Below are 17,094 nucleotides of genomic sequence, written 5' to 3' on the forward strand. Positions count from 1 at the left end.
TCCCAATTCCACCTTGCCGGTTTTCTTTTAATTCATTTATTTTAATAATGTTTAGCTTTGAACGTCCAATCTAACAGAGGCCTTTAATTTCCTTGGTCTTTTCAGCTCCTCCCTTTGTTCTTTCCGTGTCGTAATCAGTCCTTTGTTCTTTTTATTCCTCACTTTCTCAGGTTTCTTGTCCTGTTCAGCTGCTAAAACGTTCTAATTCGAAAATCTGGTATCTCTACAGAGGTTTCTTGTTCAGGAACAAAAACTTACGTCCAGTCCCTTCCTTTCTTCAATAGAAAATTCTATTGTCTCCTTTAGTATAAACACCTCTGTAGACAAAATACTATTTCAGTTTTGCAGCTTTCCCAGAAGATAACAAGTCCTGTGCGAATCCAAGAGTATTTTTCCACTCACGACCGTTCTTGTAATGTCCCGAAACCTCTCTAGGGGGATTGGAATAACTTTGTATCCTCTAATCCAAAAGTCAAATTGTTATTCCTTGTTTTCTGACAGTTTATGTCCATATTGTAACCAATTGTAACAAAATTAACCAGCAAAGTCCTTATAACAAAGTCCTCTTTATATTCTCCAGCTTTGACAGCTACTTTGACAGCTGTCAAAGTCTCCGTCTCTCTTCACCAGGCTCTATGAATCGCCCCGGTTCCCAGGGGGGGGTTGCATTTTCCTTCTCCCCCTCTGCTCTTCTCCTCCAGCACAGTTCTTATAATTTCCCATCGTGGAATTAATGATTTTTGTAAAAAATATACTTCTCTTTGGACCTTGGTTACCCAGTCCTTGTATTAGAATGTTTACAATAGGGGGGGGCTGACTTCCTTTTTGGGTCACCCCCGCTCGTGCCAAATCCGAAAAAAAATTTCTTTTTTTCCTCCTTTTGAACCCGGTTTCCCAATTACTCACGGGTTGTTGTTAGTAGCCGAATTTTCAATGGAAGAAGTCAGCGCTCTCCGTCGAATGGCATGCGGCTGCGCTCGGCAGGGAAAGCAGAGGACTCACAGCACCACGCCACACCCCGGCACCTGATCCGAAGCCTTTAAAAAGGCTCCTTCACGAGTCGGGAGGGCGCTGATGGTGCCAGCCGAGTCTCCATGTCCACGGGCTCCGTGCCCGTGGTTTTTAAGGGTCCCCGCCTCGCCAGCGCGGTAGGACCCAGCCCCTGCCGAGCAGACTCCCTCCAGAACTCGGAGGGAGTCCGCCATTCGGCGATGGCGCCAACCCGGAAGTCCCACTCTCAACACATTTTAAAATGTATCTGTTTATGTGCCATGACATCTGAAGGCTGTTTAGGGAAGCTTTTAACATTTGATGAATCATTGTATTTTAATATTCTGCTGGTAGCCGCCCAGAGTGGCTGCGGAAACCCAGCCAGATGGGTGGGGTACAAATAATAATAATAATAATAATAATAATAATAATAATAGTAGTTGTTGTTGTTGTTGTTGTTGTTGTTGTTGTTGTTACCGATGCCCACCATCAGGCATATTGGGATTTTAGCCAGCAGAAGACCAAGCTGGTTTTACAGCCTGTGAAGTTTGATTTTGCTAGGCAGATTACTAGGCTGATTTTTAATGATCAAGCACCATCTTTGTTTTAGTTCACTTTTTGTCACTTTCCATTCTCAAATGATTTTCCTCTGGGTGTCTTGGGTGCCATTTAAGAGGGGGGAAATAGCTTTGTCCCATTAAGTCTGTAATCCTACGCTAGGGTTGCCCTATTTCAAAAAGTGACACAAAAGTTGTGGAGCTTTTTTGTTTTTTCCCCAAAGTTGTTGAGAAGTGCATGGGATTGCAGTGCATATAATACAGTATGTGCTTCCTGGTAACTGGCACCCCACGCCTATGAAATGATAAACTTGAGCAACCATCCCAGGTAGCTCCTATCTTTCCCCTTACTATAAGAAGTAGCCTGAAAGTTCTTCCCTACAAAAGAAGATCACAATATATTATCTCTGCCATGTAGGTACTGGAGTGGGGGTGGGTGGGGAAAAGTCCCAATGGGATGCATTGTCCAAGCTTTATGTCCTCCTAAAATACTTATGCCCAAGGCATTACAATGCAGTGCAGCCCAGATATACTTGCATCCATCAACTGAGCTTAGGAACATAAGAGCCCTGCTGAATTAGGCCAAAAGCCAATCTAGTCCAGCATCCTGTTGTTACAGGATGCCTGTAGGAAGCAAGTAGGACCCGAGTGCAATATTGAATCCCAGCAACTACTGTTCAGAGGCACAATGGAGGGACAACATAAACATTGTCATTAGCAGTCACTGATAGTTTTTATTCTCTATGAATTTGGGGCCGTCACTATGGCTTATGGGAGTGAATTCCAAAGTTTAACTATTCACTCTGTGAAGAGGTACTTTCTTTTTTTTTGGCTATCCTGAATTTTTCAACATTCAGTTTCACTGGATGACCCAGAGTTCTAATACTACATTGAATTGCATTTTCCATTTTACTCCACATTCACCCAGTTCAGAGAGATCTTCTTAGAGCTCCTTACATACCCGTTTTGTTTTGTTTTTCTGCTATAACTACCCGGAACAATTTAGTATCATCAGCAAACTTAGTTACCTTTCTGCTTACCTTTCGTTCTCGATTAAGAGCCTAACACTTCCTGCTTTTATTAGTGTAGATAAAATATTAAACTTTTAAATAAATACACTCATGAAAATGTATTTATGAATCCTCTTCTTCATGTTATATAAAAATGAGTCGAAAGAATTGTTGAAACTCCTAGCACACCAAGAAAAAGATGCATGCATTCCCTTAAGCAAGTTTTATTGTACTTTATTCCACACTATTAAGTGGGTTTTAAATATAGCTTCCATCGTGGGGTTTTGGATATGTGTTTCATCTCTATACAAAACCTTTACCCCTTTAAACACTATTTACATAGATTTCTAACAATCCACAAGTCATATGCCTAGGGCTTTTTTTTCAGCTGGAACTCACTGGAACTCAGTTCTGGCACCTCTCAGGTAGGCGCTATTGCAATTATAAGAGAACAAGACATTCATGGTGAGTTCCGGTGCCTCTTTTTCTGGAAAAATAGCACTCCATATGCCTTATGATCTGCCTTTTGAAATGGGAACACACAAAGACCTTTTGCAAAGTAAGAAAATGAAGGGATTTATCCACTGATACGACAGGGCGAGGGTACTACAATACATAAATAAAGTTTTTTATATATATATATATATATATATCACTGAACTGTATTTCTTAAGCCACACTTTCTTGTATGTTCCAATGCAGTTATACAGAAGTTTGTCCATATTTACAGTCAATAAACATAATTGCCTACTGTGCTTTCAGCAGCCAAATGTTAAATTGGCTAGGAATACTAAATGAACAATATTAGGAAAACAGAATCGCTAAATTACACCAGACTGTACATACAATTACAAGAAATATTTAAGGGAACTTCATTGCATTTATCCACTGATATAACCATACCTTAGTCATGATGATGAATTATTTTAAAAGTAGAACAAGACCTAGAATTATTCCAAGCTGCAATTTGTGGTGTATAATTTCTGAAAATGAAACTACTTTACTGCCTGCTTGCTCAGTGTATAAAACTCTATAGATTATAAAACCATAACCAGACAGGCTGTGAAAAAAGCCTTACCTATTGTATAAGAAATTGCTACAGTAGTAAAAATGATTAGTGATTTCTATTCACAGCACCTGCGATTTAGCACTTAGACCCCATTACAGTCAGTGATGCAAGTGGGCAATTGTTTGCAATCCCAAAAGCTCAGCTGTAAAACCACTTCTTGGGTTGTAAACCATTGTCCACCATTCATTTGAATGGAGGAAGCTGATAGTGCATGCATTCCTTTGGACATGCATTTCTATCCCATCCATCATAATGAAAGGCAGACTGCTCATTCAGCAGCTCCTTGGGTGTATCAACATGCACAAAGAACTGTAGACAAGACTGAGTTCATTGACCAGTTCAGGAGATTGCTGGAAAATTATTCTCAATAAAACTGGTTACTGAACTCTAAAGCATCACCTGTGGCTGTAGATGCACAACACAATTTAAAATACATAAATGCACTATTTTTAAAAACTGTACCTTATGTGGCATAGCACCTTTCAAAAGCAAAGAACAGACAATTATTTCCATGCTATCTCACTGTAAGATAGTATTAAAAAGTCATAGAATACTGGGGACGAAATGTGTACGCACACAGATGACTTCTTGATGACTGCTAACATGATGAGATTCTTGAGTGATTAACTTAACATTAACTTTGTATGTAGCAACAAGTTAACCCTTCTGTATTTTTGCTAAGATAAATGTGGTACTTCTTATGAGACTATATATGTTAATTATACATATATATTTAATTATACCCTCCAAGTGTCCCTGTTTTCCAGGGACAGTCCCAAGTTTACAGAAGCTGTCCCAGTTTCTGATATGATCCTGGAATGTCTCAATTTCCCATAGGACACCCCTATTTTTATGAGATAAATATTAGAGGGTATGGTAGGATGTCCCTAATTTCAATGGAGAAAAGTTGGATAGTATGGAGTTATGCAACCCTCAAGCCAAGGAATAAGTAACTATACAACCTTTAGAAGACATCTGAAGGCAACCCTGTATAGTTTTATTATGTTTTTATCTATATTGGAAGTTTCCCAGAGCAGCTGGGACAACCCAGTCAGATGGGTGGGTATACATAATAAAATTATTATTATGGAATAGGATGTCTCTATTTTCATCAAAAAAATGTTGGCGGGTATGAGAGTCAAACTGTTCCTTCATCTAGCCTGGCACTCGCAGTGGTTCTCCCAGGTGTCAAGTCTTGCCCATTCATGCTAGAAGATACAACTTTAACATTGTGTGTAAAAAGAGCTCTTTCAGAAATGTTTCTGTAGAGGAGCAAATTCCTGATATATTATGGAAAATTCAGCAAGTACTACATATACTGCTAAAGCTGGCTTTTGGCATGCAGCTGACAAAACTAACATGGTCTCAATTCAGAGCATCAAATGGAATTGAGTAGATCTAAGTCCTTGAAAAAACTTTCGCACAGATATAGCTAGTGTAAGTGTGTTTGTGTGTGTGTGTGTGTGTGTGTGTGTGCGTGCCTATTCAAAGGTTAGTTAGGTGGCTTGTTCTATCTTTCTCTTACACCAAAACATCACTCCACACAATTAATACAAACACAGAATGACACATTGGCAATATACAACTCAACATCAGGTGGAGAGAGATACAGTAGTCAGTTTTCAACACAAAAAATCTGCCTCAATTGGTTCAAGTCAGTCATTCCAGCCTGTTGAGTCCATCTTGAGCATATGGGATTCCAAGCTTAAGCAAAGTAGGAATTTCTAGAGGAAACAAGGTGTTCCTTCTAGAAACATTAGCTTCCAGCAACATATACAAGGAAGTAGCTTTTCAGGATATTTAATTAAGCACCTTAAAAAACAGATCCTGATACTTTGGCCACCTCATGAGAAGAGAAGACACCCTGGAAAAGACCATGATGTTGGGAAAGATGGAGGGCACAAGGAGAAGGGGACGACAGAGGACGAGATGGTTGGACAGTGTTCTCGAAGCTACAAACATGAGTCTGACCAAACTGCGGGAGGCGGTGGAAGACAGGAGTGCCTGGCGTGCTCTGGTCCAGGGGGTCACGAAGAGTCAGACACAACTAAACAACTAAACAACAACAACAAATTAAGCACCTTAGAAAAATTAAAGAGAAAGCACCTCGTATACTTTTGATGAAGAGAAACAGTCCAGGAAACCAGAAGACTTCATAGAAGGTGGATTTCTAAAGGCACAGTGTTTTATGTCCTGAGCAACACAGTGGCTGAAACACACCTACTTGCCACCAGAGAAGAGCTAGCCTTAACAAAAGAGAAGTTTGAATCCTGGAACCTGGTATTACAATCCCCACAGCAGGGATCTTCTTCACTGTAAGCTTTTTTGCACATACCTTACTAGGGCTTCCAGGAAAATATTGTTCTAATCATTCACAAACAAAGATTCCTAAATTCCAAATAGATAAACAGGCATATCTATCTGGAATGCCACAGTAATTGGTTGAGTGATGCTAATACCAGGCATTGGTATTCAAATAAATTTTACTCAGGGTAAATCCATAGAAATTAGGGGACCTAATTTAGGGCTTACCCACACTTACCTTTCCTCTGCAATTTCCAGGCACAGTCCATGCTTTAAAGCTCCACATGAGTGCTCTGTTTCCTCCCACCCCCAGGTCTTTCCATATGAAAACCTGCTCTCTAATGCTGAATCAGAGCAAACAGCAATCCACAGAAAACTCGAATTGCTGTTTGTGGCACTACAGCTTAAAAGAGCAGGTTTCCACAGGGAAAGCTCTGGAACGAGTGCTCAGTCTGGATAGCTCAATTGGTTAACAAGCCTGGATAGTGCAGTTGGTTAGAGCACAGTGCTGATAATGCCAAGGTTGCAGGTTTGATCCCCGTATGGGACAGCTGCATATTCCTGCATTGCAGGGGGTTGGACTAGATGATCCTCAGGGTCCCTTCCAATTCTACAGGTCTATTCTTATATGAAAAGCAGAGCTTTAAAGTGTGCCTGGAAAGGATAGGGCAAAAAGTAAGTGTGGATAAGTCATGTTCCTTAATTTCAGTGGGCCTCCTCTGAGTAAAACTTCACTGAATACCATCCTAAGGGCTTGTGTGCTTGTACTTCAAGTTTTGTTTAAAGGCTGGTATAAATATTATGACTGCCACATGAAACAGCCTCCACATAAGAGGTAATCTAGACAATAGTGATGACATGCAGTGTTGGCTTAGCACCTAGATCACCACCAAAGCAGAGAAAGTCCACTTAATGGCATGCCACTGTAGCTGATACCAGAAATATGATAGCAGTATGAAAACTCTTTCCCCTTCATGGATCACTGCCTTGCCGTGGCGAAGGGGCTTGAAGAACTCAGAGAAGCTATGAACTATGCCGAGCAGGGCACCCAAGATGAACAGGTCATAGTGGAGAGTTTTGACCAAACGTGATCCACCTGGAGTAGGAACCGGCAAGCCACTCCAGTATCTCTGCCAAGAAAACTCCATGGACAAAGACAACAGGCACATAAAAGTTATGACGCTGGAAGATGAGCCCCTCAGGTCGGAAGGTGTCCAACATGCTACTGGGGAAGAGCGGAGGACAAGTACAAGTAGATCCAGAGCTGATGAAGCGGCTGGGCCAAAGCCGAAAGGACGCTCAGTTGCGGATATGCATGGAAGCGAAAGGAAAGTCCAATGCTGTAAAGAAAAATATTGCATAGGAACCTGGAATGTAAGAACCATGAACCTGGGTAAGTTGGATGTGGTCAAAAATGAGATGGCGAGAATAAATATTGACATCCTGGGCATCAGTGAGCTAAAATGGATGGGAATGGGCGAATTCAGTTCGGATGACTATCATATCTACTACTGTGGGCAAGAAACCCGTAAAAGAAATGGAGTGGCCCTCATAGTCAACAAAAGAGTGGCGAAAGCTGTACTGGGATACAGTCTCAAAAATGATAGAATGATCTCGATACGAATCCAAGGCAGACCTTTTAACATCACAGTAATCCAAGTCTAGACAACATCTTAAAAAGCAGAGACATCACCTTGCCAACAAAGGTCCGTATAGTAAAAGCCATGGTTTTCCCAGTAGTGATGTATGGAAGTGAGAGCTGGACCATAAAGAAGGCTGATCGCCGAAGAATTGATGCTTTTGAATTATGGTGCTGGAGGAGACTCTTGAGAGTTCCATGGACTGCAAGAAGATCAAACCTCTCCATTCTGAAGGAAATCAGCCCTGAGCGCTCACTGGAAGGACAGATCGTAAAACTGAGGCTCCAATACTTTGGCCACCTCATGAGAAGAGAAGACTCACTGGAAAAGACCCTGATGTTGGGAAAGATGGAGGGCACAAGGAGAAGGGGACGACAGAGAATGAGATGGTTGGATGGTGTTCTTGAAGCTACCAGCATGAGTTTGATCAAACTGCGGGAGGCAGTGGAGGACAGAAGTGCCTGGCGTGCTCTGGTCCATGGGGTCACGAAGAGTCGGACACGACTAAACGACTAAACAACAACAACAACAACAATCCAAGTCTATGCACCAACTACTGGTGCTGAAGAAACTGAAATTGACCAATTCTATGAAGACTTACAAGACCTTATAGAAGTGACACCAAAGAAGGATGTTCTGCTCATTATAGGGGATTGGAATGCTAAAGTAGGGAATCAAGAGATAAAAGGAACAACTGGCAAGTTTGGCCTTGGAGATCAAAACGAAGCAGGGCAAAGGCTAATAGAGTTCTGCCAAGAGAACAAGCTGGTCATCACAAACACGCTTTTCCAACAACACAAGAGACGACTCTACACATGGACATCCCCAGATGGGCAGCATCGAAATCAGATTGATTATATTCTCTGCAGCCAAAGATGGAGAAGCTCTATACAGTCAGCAAAAACAAGACCTGGAGCTGACTGTGGCTCAGATCATCAGCTTCTTATAGCAAAATTCAAGCTTAAACTGAAGAAAGTAGGAAAAACCACTGGACAGGTAAGATACAATCTAAACCAAATCCCTTATGAATACACAGTGGAAGTGAGGAACAGGTTTAAGGATTTAGATTTGCTGGACAGAGTGCCTGAAGAACTATGGGTGGAGGCTCGCAACATTATACAGGAGGCAGCAACTAAAACCATCCCAATGAAAAAGAAATGCAAGAAAGCAAAGTGGCTGTCCAACGAGGCCTTACAAATAGCGGGGGAGAGAAGGCAAGCAAAATGCGAGGGAGATAATGAAAGATACAAGAAATTGAATGCAGACTTCCAAAGAATAGCAAGGAGAGACAAGAAGGCCTTCTTAAACGAGCAATGCAAAGAAATAGAGGAAAGCAACAGAATGGGAAGATCCAGAGATCTGTTCAAGAAAATCGGAAATATGAAAGGAACATTTCGTACAAAGATTACCATAATAAAGGGCAAAAGTGGTAAAGACCTAACTGAAGCAGAAGACATCAAGAAGAGGTGGCAAGAATACACAGAGGAATTATACCAGAAAGATATGGATGGCTCGTACACCCCAGGTAGTGTGGTTGCTGACCTTGAGCCAGACATCCTGGAGAGTGAAGTCAAATGGGCCTTAGAAAGCACTGCAAATAACAAGGCCAGTGGAAGTGATGGTATTCCAGCTGAACTGTTTAAAATTTTAAAAGATAATGCTGTTAAGGTGCTACACTCAATATGCCAGCAAGTTTGCAAAACTCAGCAGTGGCCAGAGGATTGGAGAAGATCAGTCTACATCCCAATCCCAAAGAAAGGCAGTGCCAAAGAATGCTCCAACTACCGCACACTTGCACTCATTTCACACACTAGCAAGGTTATGCTTAAAATTCTACAAGGAAGGCTCAAGCAGTATGTGGACCGAGAACTCCCAGAAGTGCAAGCTGGATTTAGAAGAGGCAGAGGAACCAGAGACCAAATTGCAAACATGCGCTGGATAATGGAGAAAGCTAGAGAGTTCCAGAAAGACATCTACTTCTGCTTCATTGACTATGCAAAAGCCTTTGACTGTGTTGACCACAGCAAACTATGGCAAGTTCTTAAAGAAATGGGAGTGCCTGATCACCTCATCTGTCTCCTGAGAAATCTCTATGTGGGACAAGAAGCTACAGTTAGAACTGGATATGGAACAACTGATTGGTTCCAAATTGGGAAAGGAGTACGGCAAGGCTATATATTGTCTCCCTGCTTATTTAACTTATATGCAGAATTCATCATGCGAAAGGCTGGGCTGGATGAATCCCAAGCCGGAATTAAGATTGCCGGAAGAAATATCAACAACCTCAGATATGCAGATGACACAACCTTGATGGCAGAAAGTGAATAGGAATTAAAGGACCTTTTAATGAGGGTGAAAGAGGAGAGCGCAAAATATGGTCTGAAGCTCAACATCAAAAAAACGAAGATCATGGCCACTGGGCCCATCACCTCCTGGCAAATAGAAGGGGAAGAAATGGAGGCAGTGAGAGATTTTACTTTCTTGGGCTCCATGATCAGTGCAGATGGTGACAGCAGTCACGAAATTAAAAGACGCCTGCTCCTTGGGAGAAAGGCGATGGCAAACCTAGACAACATCTTAAAAAGCAGAGACATCACCTTGCCAACAAAGGTCCGTATAGTAAAAACCATGGTTTTCCCAGTAGTGATGTATGGAAGTGAGAGCTGGACCATAAAGAAGGCTGATCGCCGAAGAATTGATGCTTTTGAATTATGGTGCTGGAGGAGACTCTTGAGAGTCCCATGGACTGCAAGAAGATCAAACCTCTCCATTCTGAAGGAAATCAGCCCTGAGCGCTCACTGGAAGGACAGATCGTGAAGCTGAGGCTCCAGTACTTTGGCCACCTCATGAGAAGAGAAGACTCCCTGGAAAAGACCCTGATGTTGGGAAAGATGGAGGGCACAAGGAGAAGGGGACGACAGAGAATGAGATGGTTGGATGGTGTTCTTGAAGCTACCAGCATGAGTTTGATCAAACTGCGGGAGGCAGTGGAGGACAGAAGTACCTGGCGTGCTCTGGTCCATGGGGTCACGAAGAGTCGGACACGACTAAACGACTAAACAACAACAAATGAAAACTCTTTACTCCATGGGGACAATTACTGGTGCTGCATAAAGCATTTGAAATGGCCTCTACTTGAGTGGGTACCCAATTCATATGGCAACAACTTGTGATAGCAGGTTAATGCAGCTAAGCTATCACATGGCAATTGATGTTATCATTAGTGCTTACACAAAAACTTGAATGGGGGCTAAGGCTAAGGCTGCAAGTCAGCTACAAGGCATCTTCTGGAAATTTGAACCAGATGTCCAAAACAATCTAAATAATGGATATGCATTTTTTTTAAAAAGCAAATCTTTCCAAGTGCCTGGAAACACTAATTACGTAGGGCTATTTCACCCAGTTGCAGCTGTCTAAACCAAGTCCACCACACGCGTCTGTCTGAATGTTTGGAGATGTGTGACTCTCCTTCACGTTTTACAGCATAGCTCCACAAATACTATTATAAATGCAACAATACATTTGCAGCTACTCCTTTTGCAAACTGAATGAATCAAGTGAACCAAGCATTAGGGAGGATGCTGTATGTATACAAAAGTTAAGCGTAGTGGTAAGGTAATAGAGAGGGGGTGGTAGAAAGAGGATCAGCAAGCAAGACATCCAACATTTTGGAAGTTGACCTCTGTTTGTTTATACAAAGCATGTTTTCTCATGGACAGACACTTCACACATTGTATTTTTCCTACATGGGTCTTGGGGGGAAAAATCATAAGCAGCAACACATGTGAAAAACAAACGACTCTCAGCAGCCTGTTTTTTTTTTTAAAAAAATACATCTTGCTGTGTGCTCTGGTTGCTACTTCAAAACTTTCCAGTCTTGCCTGAATATAAAGAAGTTGGCTTCCGCTTTAAATTGGTTTAGCGAGTGTGAATGTTGTCCAGAGTAATTCTGAGAATAATGGAAACTGTAAATTAGTGAGAGTAATCTTGAATCTGTAAGGATTATTTTTCCTTGTGTGCATTAACATTCATCTTAATTAAACAACTTAGTGTTTACAGTTTGCTTTAAACTTTAGTATACTGAATACTCTGAAGTCATCCCTGAACCTGCTCACTAATTAACTCCATGTCTAATGTTTTACTTACCCCCTTTCATTTGTTAAAAAATGATATTTCTTAAGATTGCATCTAGTACCTTTCTATGTGGGATGCACACTTGATGCAAATGTTGCCACCTATTTGGGGAAACAATGAAATGCAGTACGTTTCAAAAGCAAAGTGATTGTGAGTGAAAGGTAGGATGTGTACGTGTATTAAATCCTAAACTTTAAAGCATTATAGTTGTATCTCCATTAAGAAAATGGAGGTTCTAAATGCAAATAAATCATAGTGTACTTTTACAGGGGATAAGAAATGGATTCTACAAGTTTTATTCAATCATTGTGGGAATAGATCACTTGTGAATGGCAATACCATACTATAGTCCAGGGACACTCCCCACTTCCCAGTGTTGTGGACCCCAGCCAGCATGGAAAATGATTAGGGATGATGGGATTTTCCAGTCCATCACCAACTAAAGGGCCACATGCTGTATGCAGTACAGCAAACAAAAGTGCAAACCATGTTCAACAATATTTAACTGTAGTTCCCCAAAACGTGATGTGCAGATTTCCCAAAATACCATCTCCCTGCCCTCTCCTAGCATTTTCCCACCTCTGCAGAGCAAGACAAAAGCTGAAGCATAAGATTAAGGTCAGGCTTCCTTGTTGACTTACAATGACAAAAGTATCCATGGTTGCATTAAGCATGTTGCTGCAAATTAGCTGTTTGGAAGCTGGCATGTATACACAGTGAAACAATACGATGCATGCCAAACACTACAAATGGTGCATGTGTGAAAATATCCTAAGAGAATTTACAACTTGTCCACTCCCCCCCAATAGATGACAAAATACCCTTTTAAAGAAAAATAAAATATTGTGTGTGTGTGTGTGTGTGTGTGTGCACATGCATATAACACACACACACACACACACACACACACACACACACACACACTGGCAAACATTAAACTCTTTTTACCAAATACTAGCTCTCTCTATGGAAGCCTTTCCAGTACCATCAGCTTTGATTATATCTATACTTTATGGTGGTAATCAGTACCTACAAGAGCAGTCAAATGGCATCATTTGGCAAAACATTCTAAGGGTTGTGTTTTTAGGTTTTTGTTTTGTTTTTTTTAAAAAAACCCTCTTTTCTTCCCCTTTGCCTTTCTCTGTTCTTCAGAAGGAGCAATATCCCTTCCTTTTCCCCCATAGTGAGGTTACATCTAGAAGGTGATTTCCATGTGTAAAGCAGACAATAGCTTATCAAACATTTCAGGCAGAGCTTTCATTTCACTTGACATGAAATACTTTTTTGTTTTCAGTGGAGATAATTTTGTATGCTAAGCTGTCAGTCAAGCTTGTAAGTGATAAAATGTTGACTGTGAATCCACCTTGGGTCTTCTGAAATACAGCCAATCATCAGTTCCCAGAGTCTTGCATCTTACACAGTTAAAGCCTAGTGATGTCCTTGGTCTGTTGCAAATCCCCAATACTCTCATAGTCATTCTCTTGTGGGAGGATTGATTGGCTGTTGTTCAGTACCAAAACATTTCTGTCTTCCTCACGGTTTATAGTCTGAATCGCTTCATAGTCTGGCTCTAATTCCCCATTTAGTCTGTCTGTTGACTGAGGCATGGTGGTAAGGTTTGGGGTATTTTCCAAGTCCTTCACACTGGCATAAAGACCACTGCAAATAGATGGCGACTTCTGAGGTACAATTTCAGGAATGCAGGTGTATGTAGACTCCAGCGCTCTGGTGGCCTGGCCTGGTTTATTTACAGAAGAGTACATTGCTGAAATCTAGAGGAGGGAAGGAAAGGGGAAGAATTAAATACATGAAAATAGCAAATCGATTGTTCATATTATGGCTTCATTATTCACTGAGAAATATGCTGTGGCATATAGGCTGAATCAGTCATAAACATTTATGGCCCAATAAATCATGGTTTGTTGGATTAAGGATGAGCACCATGTTTGTGGGCTTCCTCCAAGTTTTGATATCATGGTTTGAAGTCAAGAGATTAAACCACAGTTTCCTGGTAAAGTGGTAGACTCTTTCATTGGAGGATTGTAAACAGAGGCTAGATGGCCATCTGTCAAGGATGCTGTAGTTGTGATTCCTGCATTGCAGGGGGGGGGGCTGGATTAGATCTCCCTTGGGGTCATTTCCAACTTTACAATTCTATGATTCTGTACCAGGCTGATGCTTCTTAAATTGCCAGAGGCGAGCCCCTCTTACAGAGAATGCCTTGCTTCACTATAAAACACGGAAAATGCTACAGATTTCAGATTTCCATGTGCGCCCAACAAAAATAATCCTTTGCATTGGAGGGGGGCATCTTTTACTGCACAGATTTGCCCACCATTCTCAGACCTTCTTAATGATGCAGCACTTATGCAGAATTATTAAATTTCATGCAAAAAGAAACTCACCTCGTCTTCTGTAAGAGATGGGTCTTCTTCTCGAGATTTGTAGGACAGTGAACTAAGCCTCTGAAAGAGACAGGAAAATAAGCTTTATTAACAGATAGCAGTGATAGGCACGCTGCCTCTAGGAATTAGTACATCATAAATGGTCATTTTCATACTCATGCATTTCAACATTAGCTAAAACCCACACTGCAGTTTCAGAGATAAACAGCCTTAAGGTAAGTAGAGCTTTTAGATGCGGCAAAACATTTGTTATGAGCTTGAGCGGCATAAGGAGGGGTGAATGATCAGCAACATTATCAGTCCAGTTCTACTAGATTTTAAAAAAACTTTTACCGAAATATGACTATGTCAGCAGAAGTCCATGTATGTACACAATTAAAATGAAGCTGATTGGCCAATCAGAATATTTTCCTTTGGATTTTTCAATGCATCATACCAATACACCTACATTCCATAACTGGATAATTAATTATATTTTTTAGTTTTAGAAAGATCGGTAGGTGCGGTTCAGTTACTGAGGCCTACAAGGCAACACATAAAAAACTCTGAAGAAATAATTAGTTCTTTACTGCAACAACTAATTTATCACCATAATTTACCACAGTTTTCTTTAGGATTTCTACCTTGTGCAGCATAAAAATAAAACCAGCCGTTCCAAATAGGCCTAAGAATATGTTGTCACTTAAAAGCTATTATAAATGTTCAGTTAAAACTTTGAGGATGGGTCAACATAATTTAAATTTCAGTACTGTATGTCAGGCAACATACAGTACTGGAAACTGGCAAATTTGGAAAAGCAACAACAACAACCGAAGGCATTTTTACATAAAGAGAGTAATTACCTACCACATCTTAGCCTCATGGGATATATATTTTAGGTATGGGGAAGAGCTGGTAGGTCAGAGCCCCAATTAATTCCCCCAACCCTGTGGGCAAACTTTGACTGGTGGGTGTGAGCACTCATCTGGGAATCACCTGACAGCAGATGGTTGATAGCTGTCAAAGTTCAAAGAAAGTAACCTCATTTGAATGCACACCTTCAGTGCCAGTCAGCTGACAGGCACCCAGAGAGTGCAGCTTCAAAAGTGCTGTGTAACTGCCATTCAGAGGTTACAGGAAGCCCGGTTGAAGTCAGTTTCAAGGAAGTGGTTTTTTGAACAACATCTGAAAGGAACACAGGCTGACAGGCCTGAGAGAATATTTGGAAGATGGGAAAATAAAAAAAATCTATTTAATTTGAAATGATGTCATAAAACACAGCTGGGCTTTTCTGGGTGGAAGTGGAGAAAAACCTTTGGTTTTTCTCAAAATCAGAATGAAGCTAGGGCTTTCTTGGATCAGGGGTTTGGAGGCCAGGATTGATGTTGTTTTTATTCTACTTTTTGTGTAGAATAATGCATCGGATGTAGCAGACGTTGATGAAAATTAACCATTTACATTTCTGTAAACACATTTAGGAATGGTTGCTTTCATACTAGCAAAATAACTGCAAAATGCATACAGTCACCTACATTTCAGCACTATTTCACTCTTGTGTACATGCATGAACATCCATGCATGCGCACAAACACAATATTGAATCAAAAGTTGCAGTAAATGCCAGAAGTTTATTGAATGGTCCTGTTTGCTGGGAATTCTGATTAGAAGGTCAGCAGGAAACACCTGAAAACTCCTATGACTCCTATGACTAATGAACATATTTCACCCTTATTTCCATTATTTATGGAAATAGGACAGCATGTCCTATGACAAACACATAGACATCATGAGCAGGTCTCAATACAGTCGCATGCTCTTCTGCAAATGATTAAGCAACATAAGGTATACCTTGTCAGGTTCACTAGGCCCTTCTGCCACCTCTTCCTCTTCCTTGGCTCCTTTCTCCTGCTCATTCTCATTCTCATCAAGGAGTTTCGCAGGCACTGGAGGTGGAGCTTCATCTTCCAGGTCTGGGGTGTTGCTAAGAGGACTCTCTGAATTAACACTCTGGCGGCTTTTTTTATTCCTGTCCACGGAGGCATACTCAGCTGATTCAACTTTACGCTCGGCAACATGATCGAGGTTCCCGTTAACCATCACAGCAGCTTTGGGCTTGCTGTCGCAGCTCTTCTCTGTGCTAGCTGTTGCTGCCAGCTCCTTTATCTCCTTCACAGTCTCATACAAACTGTCCTCAACTATATTTTCTTGGGAGGAGCTGTCTTTCAGCACTTCGTAGGGGCCTTCCATACCTAGACCCTGATCATTTTCTGTATTTCTTGTAGACAGAATAGTTTCTATGGCATTGTTGGGAGGAATTCTGGGTAGCTCCCTGCTTTGATGACATTTTAAGGATCTTCCCTGACTGTCCTGTTGATCCAGGAGGTCAGTAGCAGAGGTTTGCACTTCTTCATAAGGCTGGATGCAAGCAGTTGTGCTATCTTCTGAGAGAACTAAGGAGGGGGGGGGATATACATAATATGAGCAACATGAGCCGTTAATGTAAGTGCAGAATACAACATCCATTGTAGAAATCAGAAGGGCAACACCTGAAAAAAGAATATCCTGTTCCAGGAAAAGATTTATCCACCAAGGTCCCCAGATACACTGGATTATGTCTGCTAACCAGCAGTGACTGGTGCTCACTGGGGCTGCTAGGGTGGAAGGGAAGGAGACTAACAGGACCTGGAATCAACTGATTCTAGTTGTTGTTGTTGATTAGATTTATATACTGCCTTTCATGTAAAGCTCTCAGGGCAGTTCACAAGATAAAAATACAAGATAAAAGCACACACAAAAAATAGTTACAACAGAAACAACAAAACAATACCTCTCACAAACACATTTAAAAGGCTGTAGAATATTAATCAGCCCAAGGGCTGGTTGAAGAGGAACATTTTCGCCTGGCTCCACAAGGTGTATAATGAAGGCACCAGACAAACCTCCCTGGGGAGAGCATTCCACAAACAGGGAGCCACTGCAGAAAAGGCCTGTTATGATGTTGCCGC

The 17,094-nt window shown here is 41.3% G+C and overlaps 1 protein-coding gene and 2 long non-coding RNA genes across 12 annotated transcripts in view; 1 reads left to right on the plus strand and 2 right to left on the minus strand.

Annotated features, from left to right (window-relative positions):
* LOC309538495 overlaps positions 1 to 17,094 on the plus strand; it is a 151,088-nt gene that overhangs the window by 12,920 nt on the left and 121,074 nt on the right. The window lies entirely within an intron of this gene.
* LOC309538491 lies at positions 2,771 to 6,891 on the minus strand. The gene is made up of 2 exons (XR_014222227.1): positions 5,708 to 6,891; positions 2,771 to 5,438 (listed from the first exon to the last, which is right to left on the minus strand). It is a non-coding gene; the product is annotated as an uncharacterized lncRNA (long non-coding RNA).
* Positions 11,986 to 17,094, minus strand: part of PAG1 (phosphoprotein membrane anchor with glycosphingolipid microdomains 1) — a 94,302-nt gene continuing 89,193 nt past the window's right edge. For all 8 annotated transcript variants that reach the window (XM_082233913.1, XM_082233908.1, XM_082233912.1 and 5 more), the window contains 3 exons: positions 15,938 to 16,539; positions 14,111 to 14,170; positions 11,986 to 13,477 (listed from right to left, as the gene is read on the minus strand). In XM_082233913.1, coding sequence (XP_082090039.1) covers positions 13,127 to 13,477; positions 14,111 to 14,170; positions 15,938 to 16,539 — 1,013 coding nt within the window. In that variant the 3' untranslated portion in view covers positions 11,986 to 13,126. The remainder of the gene's footprint in view (positions 13,478 to 14,110; positions 14,171 to 15,937; positions 16,540 to 17,094) is intronic.

This window comes from Podarcis vaucheri (genome assembly GCF_965113315.1).
Source record: "Podarcis vaucheri genome assembly, chromosome: 8".
Lineage (NCBI taxonomy): Eukaryota > Metazoa > Chordata > Lepidosauria > Squamata > Lacertidae > Podarcis > Podarcis vaucheri.